General features: G+C 31.3%; 1 protein-coding gene across 1 annotated transcript in view; it reads right to left on the bottom strand.

Moving 5' to 3' along the window:
• LOC136982484 (endothelin-converting enzyme 1-like) overlaps positions 1 to 13,470 on the bottom strand; it is a 130,910-nt gene that overhangs the window by 9,864 nt on the left and 107,576 nt on the right. The window contains exons 2-11 of the mRNA XM_067278978.1: positions 7,690 to 7,764; positions 7,508 to 7,614; positions 3,460 to 3,513; positions 3,221 to 3,370; positions 3,055 to 3,141; positions 1,903 to 2,109; positions 1,754 to 1,788; positions 870 to 1,016; positions 699 to 785; positions 484 to 632 (exon numbers count right to left, since the gene is read on the bottom strand). Of these exons, the coding sequence (XP_067135079.1) occupies positions 484 to 632; positions 699 to 785; positions 870 to 1,016; positions 1,754 to 1,788; positions 1,903 to 2,109; positions 3,055 to 3,141; positions 3,221 to 3,370; positions 3,460 to 3,513; positions 7,508 to 7,614; positions 7,690 to 7,745 (1,079 nt within the window). The 5' untranslated portion in view covers positions 7,746 to 7,764. The remainder of the gene's footprint in view (positions 1 to 483; positions 633 to 698; positions 786 to 869; positions 1,017 to 1,753; positions 1,789 to 1,902; positions 2,110 to 3,054; positions 3,142 to 3,220; positions 3,371 to 3,459; positions 3,514 to 7,507; positions 7,615 to 7,689; positions 7,765 to 13,470) is intronic.

Genomic DNA, 13,470 nt, shown 5'->3' with positions numbered 1-13,470 from the left:
TGAGTTAATTATCAATCAAGTGTTTTTTCAAAATGTCTAAATATCATCTTTACAATTCGATATAAGAATATTGTTAATTGATATATCATCAGCAATTGACATTTAGTTCATCGGGTAAATTATACCTATTTTATTATTAACACCAATTATATCGTAAGAGAAATTATTTTAAGGCAAGCTGTTATCATTTTATTATAAATTCAAAAAAAATTATTAATTTTTATGCTAATTCTGCGATTTCTAGAGGTCTAAATATGTTAATAATTAGAGGTCTAAACATCCTACAAATTGTGAACAAATACATACTGTTTATATCTTTATTTTTTACTATTTTATTGGGAATTGTGTATACTAATAATTGTTTTGTTTATAATTGAGTAGGCTATATTACATGTTTGTTTAAATTCATTCATTTGTAATTTTTATTTCGTGTCTCCGCATCATGCATTGTACTTTCAGTGCTAATAATGAAAAATAACATACCTTTCGGATATTTCCTTACTTTCAAAAAGGTCTATGATATTTTTAATGTATGTCTTTCCACTCAAATATACACGATCGTGTGCATTAATGGTCATTCCCGGTTTTAGAAAACCTTGAAAGATGCTTCTGATAAAAGACACCCATTCCACCTAAGTAAATATAGTTAATAATTATAACTATTTTTAAAAAATATCTACTAATATATCTTTCCCTACTTCGGGATATATCGAGTTTAATTCTTCAATTGTCACCACTTGACGATCATTTTCATCTTCTAGTATTTCGGCATCAGGACGAGATAACTAAATTGTAATTTTCAATAATTAACATTTAATTTAAAAATGATTTGTTAATTAAAATTAAACTATAACAAGATAATTTCTCACATTAGTTATTTGTTTTTCCAACCAAAATATATCATCGATATCTTCATCTATAGAAGTTTCATTGGAGTTGCCGAATGAAGAGGCAAGTTTTTCTAGTGTACTTCTCTCTATTTCCGTTTTATCTCCTTCTAAACTCGGTTGGGACACCTGCAAGAAGAAAATAATATATATTTAATTTATGTATCTTCGGTTTTCCTCAGCAAAAAAATAAATAAATAATAATAATAATAATTTATATTTGGATATTTTTAATCTGATATTTTCAAATATAAACACGCTCAGATAAAAACTATGCGTTCGTAAAATTCAAAAAATCGGTTATATATTAAAACACCGTTAACTTTTTAAAATATTTCAATGAAAAATTTGTATTTTTGTTCAATTTGACTGACTGAATGAGCTTGTAAAATCATTTTTCTGCTCCACTTTTATTTTTTTGTCATTCACTTTTACGGTCATTTACGGTTTTATTTATTTTCTCTCCCTTTCGCTTTGTGAACACTAACTATAAGGGTTTATTGATCCCCATCTCGGGCTAGGCTCACAATAGAGGAGTTGGTTGCTGAGAGACAATGTCGTCTATACTGGGATAGATGGCTCATAAAAAATCATGGAATTCCTCAGAGCAGAAGGATGATGCCTTAACTGCTTTAGCCATCCGGCCGTCGAGTATTTTAAAATATTGTAACGAGGTAAGAATTTTGATTACTTAAATCTATGCAACGTGTATTAATGATTCATTGAAATGGATCATCACAATTATAGATCACTTGGTTTGTTAAATAAACAACAGTCAATCGTAGAGTATTGAAGCAAACTAATTGATAATTTTGCTATTTGGTTTTCAGTAATTGGATATAATTAAAAATTTCTCTGGAATTTACAAAAATTCTTATTTTCGGAATAAACGTAGTTTTCACTGTTTCCAATGTGTGTGAGAAAATTTAAGAATAAGAAATCATAGGAAAATGAACAGTTAACATGTGTATTTAACAATTCAAAGACTAAAAAATTAAAGCAATTAATAACTTACTTTCGATGACGTTTTCACTCGTGTTAAATGGATTTATAGTAATCATTATCCCTAAAGGTGAATTGATGAGGTAAGTTTTCAAAAGTTTCAAATATAATTCGGTCCAATGAGAACGGGAACTACGAAAATTACGCTCGATCAGCGGAAAACCTCCTGCTTTTTTAGTCACTTTTTTAATCCAAGCTATATTATCAGAGTTTAAACCATCTGCAACACAAATAATAGCAGCCTTGAAACGTCTCTACGTTATAATTTTCTATGTTATAATTGAGGCGGAGCGTTAGCGAAGCCTCTTCTATATGGCTTACAAAATTGTGTTCGTTCTCAAAATCAGAACAGGGCCCAACATATCCGAACGGATCGACCCCGAAAAATTCCTGCGATAGACTCCCAACATGGCCGAGCCTCGATGTCTTCCATTGCCGACAGTACAAAGATCGCCTCTTCTGTGCCCAACGAGCGCAGGTTAGCTTCTTTCTTTCGGCTCCCAGTTCAATTCTATCGCGCAATGTTTATCTTTGCTTATCTGCCTAAACACAGAATTCTTAGCAATTTGTTTCAACGCGGTTTTCCCATATTTCGAAAGTAACTAACTATATGTTAATTTACAATAAAATTTTACATTTCTGGAGTTGCAAATACAGTATGAAATTGCTATTGCTGCAGCAAAATAACGCATTTTAATACCTATAATTTTAAGTAGTTTTGACATACCGGGAAAAGCTTTAAAATTTCACTCGCATACACTCGCTTATTTTGTTTTAGTTTACTAAAACCGTACAAAACTTTGACGTGGAATAGAAATTCTTGTATGAGCTCTTTATCTTACATCTATTTGTAATCTTTAATTTACATAAACTAGAAATGCGAAATAATAAAGTTAATTGTGATGATAATAAAACCAGGAATAATACTTCCGTGTGAATCGGGTAATGTCTTGATTGTGTATCCAGCTGTACTAAAGCTGCTTTATCAGGCAACTCGCCCACAGAAATAAGGGTCGGGAGATCTTAGTATCGAAAATTATACTGTATAGAGAAAAAATATTCTAAAAGGTTTACATTATCCATGATATCAAATCACACACGTAAAATGCATAAAATTTTATAATTCTCATTTAAAATTATTTATAATGCTTTAATATATAGTCACCATATTCTATACAAACATCAAAGGCCTTTAAGATTTTTTTTACACTATTGGGCAGATCTTCATTCTTCTTTTCTAATTTAAATATCTCTGTAATAAATTAAGATGGGATTCGGTTAAAATCTATACAAGGTAATATAAAAGTAAGGGGGATAAAAGTCTTTCGAACCTTTAAAAGTCTTTTCCAGATTTTCGTTGGCTTCCTGTAACATCCTTGTTTCATCTTCTGAATTATCTTTTATCCATTGTCCACAACTGAATTGATAAAAGTCCTCACACGGATCGACAGAAAAGTTCATCGTATTCAAGAAATGACTAGCTAATTGCATAAAATATGAATTTTTCTTTCAATATATTTATAATTTATTAAACCCAGTTTGCAATTTAAGCAATTTGTATAAATTTTACCCGTTTTTACACACGAAGGTTCTGTACAGATTTCCTCCATTTTGTGTTTTCTACCTGAAAGAATAAATTTACAGTTGATGAGAACACAAAACATTGCTGTATTTTAAATTTTCTCATTTGGCAGAGACAATATAGTCATAAAAATTATGTAACAGATTCAAGAGAATTATTTGTACAACTACATGATGTGGGTAATACATTTTAAGGGCTCTTGTCACGGCGATTCTTGATCAGCAAATATCTTACCAAGAAGAGCATCAATCCCTCATCACTTGATTTTGCCACTATAGACGTTTATCAGTTTCATAAAAACAAAAGAAAAGATTAAGAGGTTCAAATTGCAATAAACAAGCTTCATCACAAAATATGGCGTTTAAAACTGGTACAGATTCTGCCAGAATTGTGTAGTTGGAAAGAAGCTTATTTAAAAATAGTGTGGTATAATGAAACCTAGGCTATATAGGACTGTTTATTCTGACTCAACTACATACACAAACTCCTAAGGAATATGATAATGTGAAGTGGAGAAATTTATTTTTACAAATGAAAACTAATATATATTAATTGGGTTATTTTAAAAAATAAAATATATTTTACAAGTTTTTACAATTTTAGAAAAAAGTATTCTAAGATATTTCAGGTTTAAGCGATTTAACACAAACACAGACTATATTTTATTTGCTCTCATCAATTTGATAATTTTAAATTTATTGTTATTCTAGAAAGGTAGAATAATAAAGTAAATTATTGATGGCAATATTAGCTATATATAAATGAAAGAATAATTTGATCACACTTTATGTCGCCATCCAGGAAATAGTAGCAGCAGGATAATATGAAAACAGATGGAAGTTAATTAATTAAGATGCAGCTTTGTGATTAATATTTGTAAAACATTCCAGTTATAATAGACATTTCTGAAATCATTAAAAAGGAAGCAACAAAAATAAGAAAATGAAATATTTTATACTCTAAAATTATCTTACTTAACAACTATCCTTGGAAATGATCAACTCGCAGCTAAATGATGCTATTAATAGAACAATGAGTATCACTACAGTATTCCACAATTTAATCAGAAAACTTGATACACATCTTACATAAGACATTTCCAAAAATGTTAACAATTATTCTAATAATTTGATATATTTATCAACATTACAAAACTGAATATATTTCGTTCTTAAACGGAATATATTGTTCAGTATTTTGTTCATAGCATAATTTTCTGTAGTTTATAAATTTTGTTCCAAGTATTACGTTGTCGTAATATTTATACTTTTCGGCTGTTATATATAACAGAGGGAAAGTATGGCGATCGATCAAAAAATGACCCCGCCCCAAGATTTGAACTCAAAAGACTAAAACGTCGAGAAATGCAAAATCTCGGGTTTGTTAGTGTATGGGGGCACGATTTTGTTCACCCATTTTAAAGCTTGATTATTCCTGTGCCTTTTGCTAAACATTTCTGAAATTTTGGCACGAATATTCTTTGACACCCTAGGAAAATACTGTGGGGTCTCCACCCCTACCACTCCTAAAGCCTACTCCCTTCTAAACTGTTGTGTGTTTTGCAGTTTCATTATTGTAAATACTCGAGTCAATAAATATACATTTTAATTTCTAAAACTATTGCATTTATCAATTTCTCCCAATCCCCAGCTCTTCAAAAGCCCAAGCACGAGCAGTTGGTATGCATGTAACAACAGGCAGCAACCATTTAATACTCGTTTTCTTTATTTACATTAAAAAATTTCCGTACTGATTGATTAAATTCTTAATTACTTTACAAAAATAAAAATATTTCGAAATTGTTCAAACATGGCGGCTTGAGCAGGTTGAATTCTCTATGAGGAACCCAACCAGATCCAAGTTCTAGAATCACTTTTTTCACGTGGCAGAACAGTAATGTCATCCTATAGAATAAACTGAATCCGAGATTTCACTGTTTGCGGGGTTGTTTCTTAGATCGATTTCATTTCATTAACGTAATTATTTTTTAGTCTCCGGGCTAAACTTTTGAATAGGGAAATCATATAATAATTAATCTTGAGTAACAAGGTAGAGTATCCTTTTAACAAAAAATTAAAAGGAACCTGCTTGACTCAAAATCACTTTCTAATTTTTCAAGTTCGTTGGATCTTTAGCCCACTTAAATGTTGTTTTAGTCATTTTCATTTTCCTAGTGCTGCTATTTTATGTGTATGAGCTATTTTAATGTCTCATTATCATTTATATTTATTTTGTTCATTACCGGTTATTTGTTACAAATTTTTTCTTTTAGTTTGTTTGAATACCAAAATACCCTGGATTAAATAGAACGAAAACGTTCGATTTTTAAACAGTGTTTGCCATTTTCTTGGTATATTTAATACGTGTAGTTGAACGTGCGTTTAATTCTTCAAAACCATTGATAATCGGAACATATGCGATGATAAACACGGTAGTAATTAACATTTATTCCTTATTCTCCTTTCGTTGTGTTCATTCCGAGCGTAACGAATACTTTTCGAAAATAGCATTTGTTATTTCATCTGTTCGTGAGTAGCAAAAACACAAGTGTATTTATTATACGCGTATCATTATAGAATAAAAATAGTTGATTAGTGTGACAGTGACATCATCGTAGAATGATATATGATATAAAATACATAGTATCTTAAAAAAAATAAATAATCATTCATTTATTTTCTAAATATATTGAGTGTAGGAAAACGTATTTGCGTTTTTTAGAATGGTGTCAAAATGATTTCTTTAAATAAAGATTATTTATTTAGTCAAAATTATAATTGTTCTTTATACAATTGTCTTCCTTCAATATTTTTTAAATACCTTTAAATAATGTATTGCTTTTGACTCATGATTTATTTCTTCAAAACTGTTAAATTCTTTTTACGATTTAAATAATTTGGATAAACAATGCAAGGTCTAAAGCGAGTGAATCTAAAATTTTTCAATTTAATTTTTATTTTTTGGTTGCACGGTCAAAGAGACGTGAGAACGTGTTATCTCGGTGAAAGACGATTCTCTTCCGGCTTACCAGATGTGGATATTTTTGTTAAGACATTTGTTACTCGATGTATTAATAACTGCTAACAGTAGACAGTGGAATTTTAAATTCTAAGTTCTAAGCTTCTAAGTTGTAAAAACTCCTAAAGTATGCCACTCGTATCCCAACTTTAAACAAAATAATCATTTTTGGAATGCAGATTTTTTTAAAATTTCAACTTCTGGCTGTTTTCGTTTGTCAAAAATGACCATTTTTGCTGTTTGTATGGAAAATTTATCAAGTGCCATAATAGCATATTATCTAGTGACATTTGTTTCTTGAGTCTATCTAAACCAGATGTTAAAAAAGAAACTTCACATAGTGTCATTAAATAGTTATTTAACAGTTATAACGTGTTAAATATCACAATCATTTTAATTAAATCATACTACTGATTTCTGTCGTGACGCCTACTGAAAAAAACAAAACTTGTCCGTTCAGCTTTTTTTTCCTGCTTTATACACGTTTATGTAAATACAATGTAATTAAATTAATAAACATTTAATATAATATTCAATTAAAATAAAGTTTTAGTTTGTTATATATATAATAAATAAATTGAAGAAATACAGGAATACCACCGAATTTTCGGCAACTGATTGTCCAGCAGCTCTTAATCCGGATAAAAATACGAGAGAGAACTCGAGTATCAATGGTAGTGTCAAACGTAACGAATACTAAATGTGACTTTCTAGCAGTCCATGGTATACTTTAGACTCGTGGGAGGTGTATAATTAGTGGGTTAGAGGTGTGTTGATGCATTATTATTATACGACAAAAAAATGGTTTATTCGATAAGGAGTGCCGAGGGTACCGGAAATTCGGCGGTGTTCCTGTATATTTAAACAATTATATTAGTAAGAACTTTGTATCTTATTGGTTATAACACTTGTGTATGACTTTTATTTTCGCAATAAATGTTGCTCGTTGTTATTAAACAATAAAAATGTTTAGTTGTTTTAATTTTGGCAATTAATAGTTAACATAAAAAATGATTACCTAAAGTGGCTAAAATAATGACTGCAATAACCAGAGCAAATGCTAAGACCAGAAGAACGATGACGGCTATACATAACTTTCTCTCTCTCGTCGTCCTTTTTAACCTACTATACAAATTATATCCTTGTTTAGTGTATATGAAATCAGTTATATGTATATAGTGTAATAATGAATTTACTCACGCAACATCGGTTCCGTCACCTTCAACTTCACGCTTCGGATTCCAACTCGAACTCATTATTATTTTTTCAAATTACCTGAGAATATAATTATTATTACCCAAAATCGAATTGTCTTATTTGAACAATATTTCAAAAATAGTTCCATTGATACATATTACATGTTTTGCTATAATAATTTCTTTGCCACTAAAATTATCTTAACCTTGCACTGTTCGAAACGATCCTCGTCGATCGATTCATTTCTTCCAATTAAAGTTTAAATAAATGTTAACTTACATGTGTTCGGTCATTCATCAAAATCGATTATTGTACACAATTCGTGGTACTGAACAATTTGAAGTTGAAGCAGGTAAATGTGCTCAATAACTTCGGAATGAAAGATATCAAGATCAACGAAGAATTTACAGAATCGAACGACGTTTGACATTTGAAGTCGTTTACATCATGCAATGGAACGTTTTTGAACGAAATGCATGACGGAACGTCTACTAGGAGGCAAACCGATTTTTTGAAACTCGACTATTCATATACTGTAACTACAAGAAGACACCATCAGAATTTAGTAAAATGACGCTTGGCAGATTTACAGTATATAATCGATTGTGTTTTGTTCGAATTATCAAAAGAAGTATCGTCTTTTTAATTTTTGTTTTCCGCACGAGTTCAAGAGAATTTTTAAATGTTTATGTTCTTTTCGTCCTGTGGGCACTAAAAGGGTCTTTTTTCCAGGCACGCGACTTTGGTCAGGCCCATAATTAAGCGGGAAGGTGACGAAGGACATGGGCTCGACATATCCCGGACAGACAGCCTACAAAAGATTCCTGGAGTTGCTCCCCGAATTAATTTTGATGATTAGGTCGAATTAAGAAGGAAAATCAAGGGTCTCTCAGTGAGGTAGGTGATCTAGCTGACGAATACAAAAGGTTCCTTATCAAGATTTCTTTTAAACTTGTAAATTCTCGTATTAGCGATATTCGTATATTTGATTAACAACGAATTCAAAATAATGTGTTGCATACTTCACCGGAATATATCGTAATTATCGCATTTATTTCTAGTTAACTTATCAGTGATATTTGATTTGAAGAACCTATTTACCGAGCAAAGTACTGTACGTTATATAGAATTGTAGATTCTAGAAAGATAGAATAGCACTAATATGCACTAGTTTAATTATCTTTTAATTGTTGAGTTTCGTCTTTAGGCAATTTTTATTTAATCAAAGAAAACACAATCTGTCCAAAATATTTTTTAAACCCGCTTTATTTCATATCACGTGTTCCAGAACACCCTTTGACGACCTTTCCTTTCAGGCTACGAGGCCGTCAGGTAAAAATCGTTCCTTTAAAAAACACATAAAAAACATTTTGGACAGACTGTGTCTTCTTTGATTAAATTCATTATCTTTGTTAGAAATTTGCCATTAAATTACGATTATCTGTTTAGTAGGTTCTGTATTTAAATTCATAATTTCTTATAGTCTGTCCAATATGTCGGACCCGTCGTTTATTTCCGGTCACATTTATTGTGGATCTAGAAAAAAAGGCCTTGAGTAGAAAGAGTCCAAAAATGAAGACAAAAAGTGACGAAGAGAAAATGTGATTATTTATCATTTTATAGGGTAGAAAAAATTTACAGAAGGCTAATCGTTGTGCTATGAGAAGTATACGGAAAATGAGATTTATACGTTATCACCATGCAGTTTCTACTAGTTTTCATTAATCATGTTAGTAAATTCAAATCGTTCATTATAAATGAAATTCCGGTAGTCTGCTTAAATTGTTAAATAACTAAATTCGAGTTGTGCACTTATCTAGTCTACCTTAATTAAGATATTCGTATGAAATAAAATAGTACGCAATATAGTGTATTTCAATAAGTTCTCAGTAGTTATACCTATTGATATATCTAGGCTGCCAGGGAAAAAGAGTACACTTGTACTCTTTTTCCTTGGCAGCCTAGATATTTAATATTTACGTGTAGTCAAGCCTATAAACTGAAGGAAACGTAAAAAGTGGCCGCTGTTTAGAGAGACTGTTATTGGAGAGATTCGACTCTACATATCTATAATTACTTGTTATAAATACTATATAACTATATATTAGAAATTTATATTCGCTTCCGTTGTAATAAAACAACACTTAAACGTCTGACATTAAAAATATTTTATAAATTCGAGAAGTGCTCTTACCTGCTTCCTGTTGCGTTGAGCATTGGCGAATGGTTTATAAATCGTATCGACAGAAAATGTGGTATGCGATATAACTTTTTATAAGCAAACTTTCGTCACCTTATACGTTTTATCAGTTTTTGTCTTATCATCGATCGTATCCGATGCCAAATATAAACATAAGTTAAATGTTCATTCCGATTTAGATATATTTAAAAGTGTATAAGAGTAGATTAATTTAGGAATTCCGCTTCGTATTTTATACTTAACGAATGAGTTTCTTTCCATTTAACTCTAAAACGCATCTGGAAATAATTACTCCATTAAAAAGTGTCACCGGATCATGTGACGTCTAATTACATAAGCAGAAATAACTTTCACACTACGATATTAAAGACAAATCGTCCTTGGTATGGTCTTTAATTGCAACTTAACTCTTATGTTACGTAGACTATATATATATTTTTTTAGTACAGTAAATATACCACTTACTATTTTAAAATAACTAATTTATCCATTCAAGCATTAATCGTTGTAATCATGGACCTCGTGTCCCTTACCTTTGTAGATAAATAAATAAAAAGACGATTTAAGTAAGTATGGAGAAAAGATTTGAACGTGACAAACGCGCTTATATACACGTGCACACAATATTTAGAAGTTCACTCTTCACCCATAACGCTAGTTGCTACGTCCATAGTGACGTAAGGGTGAATGTAAGTTTGCAAGTTCTAATTAGGGTCCTCCTAATATCGGTTCTAGTTCCTGTCGGATCCTACTCAATTAAAACATAATTAATATGATCATTCAAAACTAGAGTTGCAACTACTTTAAACTTCTACCATAAATCATAACTTTGCTTTATTAATTTTAAATCAAAATTAGATAAAAGATTATGTCCAGAACAGGACTGGCTTTTTTCTTCTCAATAATTTAAAAAAGTCCGAATATATTTAGCTGTTCAGTCGTTTTGTTGACATATTTTATTTACACGTGTTTGTAAGCTACATATTTAGCTTTTTTTCTGTTTGTTTTTGCATTTATTATATACTAGTCTTACTTTGTTCGTTATACATAATCACTTCTTACAATTCTTATTATGCAGTATTTTTGTCTTTATTTATTTAATTTTCTTTGCCATAGTTTGCGTTACTGATTTATTAAGAGGAAGATTAATTAATAAAGTGTCGATGTAATAAAAGTTCATTGACTATTCGATTTCGAAACGTATTTTTGTCACTAGACAGAGATTTATTTTCTATTTCTATTAATTTATAATGATGTAATAGAAGGACTTAATTGATGACGCAATTACTGTACGCTTACTTCTCACTTTCGAAACCTTCACAGTATCGTAATTAGCTTTTCAAGTGCCCTATATAAGATTCTATTTTTGGCTTCCTTCTTTTCTGAAAAAAATAAAAAAAATACAATGGAAATAGTCGGTTATTTTTAACTTTAACCAGAAACGTTATAGAATCGGCTCGACGGCTGAAAAATTTGAAATTTGAAAATAAAAATATAATACGGATCAGTTTTGATCTCCCACTTTAGTCCTGCCTAGTTACGGCACTGCCTTTACTAGTGTTGCCACCTTTACAAAATCGCTGACCCGGACGGCAAGTCAGGTTTGTTTGAACAGAAGTTCCTGACGCATGCGCAATGTCATTTTACAATGCGAAGAATAACGTGCATGCCGGTTCTAAATCAGTTACAGTTAGGGACTAGGGACTTGCTGAATGGCAGATGAGTTTCAGTGAGTGTGAGGTCTTTTGCTGTTCAAATGGTGTAAATTTGTAAAAAATATTTGCAAGAACTTTGTTTCATCGTAATTTCACAATTTCTACGAAATTCCCGGACAAAATTAATAGTTCACCCGGACAGCGAGTCAATTCCCGGACTGTCCGGGTGAAAACCGGACGGGTGGTAACACCAGCCTTTACGAATCGAAATTTGTGACGTGAGATCTTAGAAATGCTCTCGAGAAAATTCTAGAAATACAGTTGTGTCCATAAATATTAAGAAAAACACTTTCATATATTTATAAATGTTTTAAGTGATGAAGAGAGACAGCATGATGGCGGAAGTGGTTAAAGTTTTTAAAAATGTTTCGTCTTCTTACACCCTTCAAAATGACAGCAACAAGATGACATTCGTAAAAGTTTACAGAACTCCGTTAAAGTTCGGTTCCAGCGGGTCTCTTAATCATTTTGCGTATACGTAAACAGAAAAGAGCATCGACTTTGTTGTAAAGGATATGAGAATTGACAGCAAATTTGTATTTTGTTTCTAATTTGTAATATTTTGAAAATATGTTTCTTCCTGGATTTTTAAAGTTTTATTAAAAGTTCTGTTTTACATTATTCGATTATGTTTATAATTTCAATATTTAGCACTCATCGGACACGAGTTGTAAATAGAATCAGAATATTTCGTCCTACGATAAACGATAATTAATTTACTTTTGCGGAATGTCGATATTAATTTTCGGACAAACGTGAAAACAGTACGTCCAAAACTATGTAAATTATTTTCCATATTGTTCAATTTTCTACTTTTTCCGCGTCGTATGGAGCATTTTCACATAACGTATTAAACCCTCGCGAGTTCTAGAAATTCTCTAGCATCTAATGTAATTCCAGTTGTTGCTTACCTAAAAAGCCAATTGGCATCTTTCTGCCAAGGATGGAATTAGGGGGCATTCCAACACTCAGTGATTAGGAACGTTTTTATTGAAATCATGTTCTTATCTCATTACATCATTGAATGATGTGACTCAACAGACAAACGATACTCATCGCAACAGAAAGTTGTTGAAGTGTTGAACTACGTCATAGAATTTTAGGTTTTAGAATTTTATTTCGTTAGCAACGATAATGTGGACTGATTAAAGACAAGTATAATTACATAATTTTAATATTTGCGAAATTATACGAAATTATAGCGACCTTGAACTCTATAGCATCTACAAATGTTTTGCTTCCGGAATAAACTACACATGGTAAGTTCTATGATTAGTTCTACACATGAATAAACTACGCGTGATAAGTTCTAGAAAGATATAGACTAATATAAACCAACTGTATTCGAACTGATAAATTAAGACTAGAATATATCACTTCATCAGTTGAAGAACTGGTCGAAAGAGATAATGTGTACGATTATCGTGGCTTGAATCCGTAGTGTATTTATTTAGGATTGCATTTTCCAAAAAGCTTTTAGTCTAGTGTACGTCCAAAAATAAAATCATTTTGATATGATATTTTAGGTATATCATTTTTATATCGAGTCTTCAGAACACCAATCCGTAAACGATGATACAGTGGTACCTCGTATAACGTACGCCTCGAATAACGGACGCTGAGAACAACGGACTTTCTGTTTGGCCGTTACGTGACTCGAGCAACGGATTGGCTGAGAACAACGGACTTTCCGGCATAATTGGTGACTGCTCCATGGGTGCGTTCTTTAATAGCGGTCGCTCTGCGTCTCGGCTACTACGGGAGTGCGCTGCTGTTTGTAGGCATTTAGGAACGATGGTGAAAGAAAAAAAGATGGCGGCGCCCGCACTATCGATAGTATCATGATGGAGGAATCTATAATTCTAAAAT

This window comes from Centruroides vittatus, unplaced genomic scaffold (genome assembly GCF_030686945.1).
Source record: "Centruroides vittatus isolate TY-2023 unplaced genomic scaffold, ASM3068694v2 contig_846, whole genome shotgun sequence".
Classification (NCBI taxonomy): Eukaryota; Metazoa; Arthropoda; class Arachnida; order Scorpiones; family Buthidae; genus Centruroides; species Centruroides vittatus.
The sequence above is the reverse complement of the archived record's forward strand: the minus strand, read 5'-3'. Positions and strand labels throughout refer to the sequence as shown.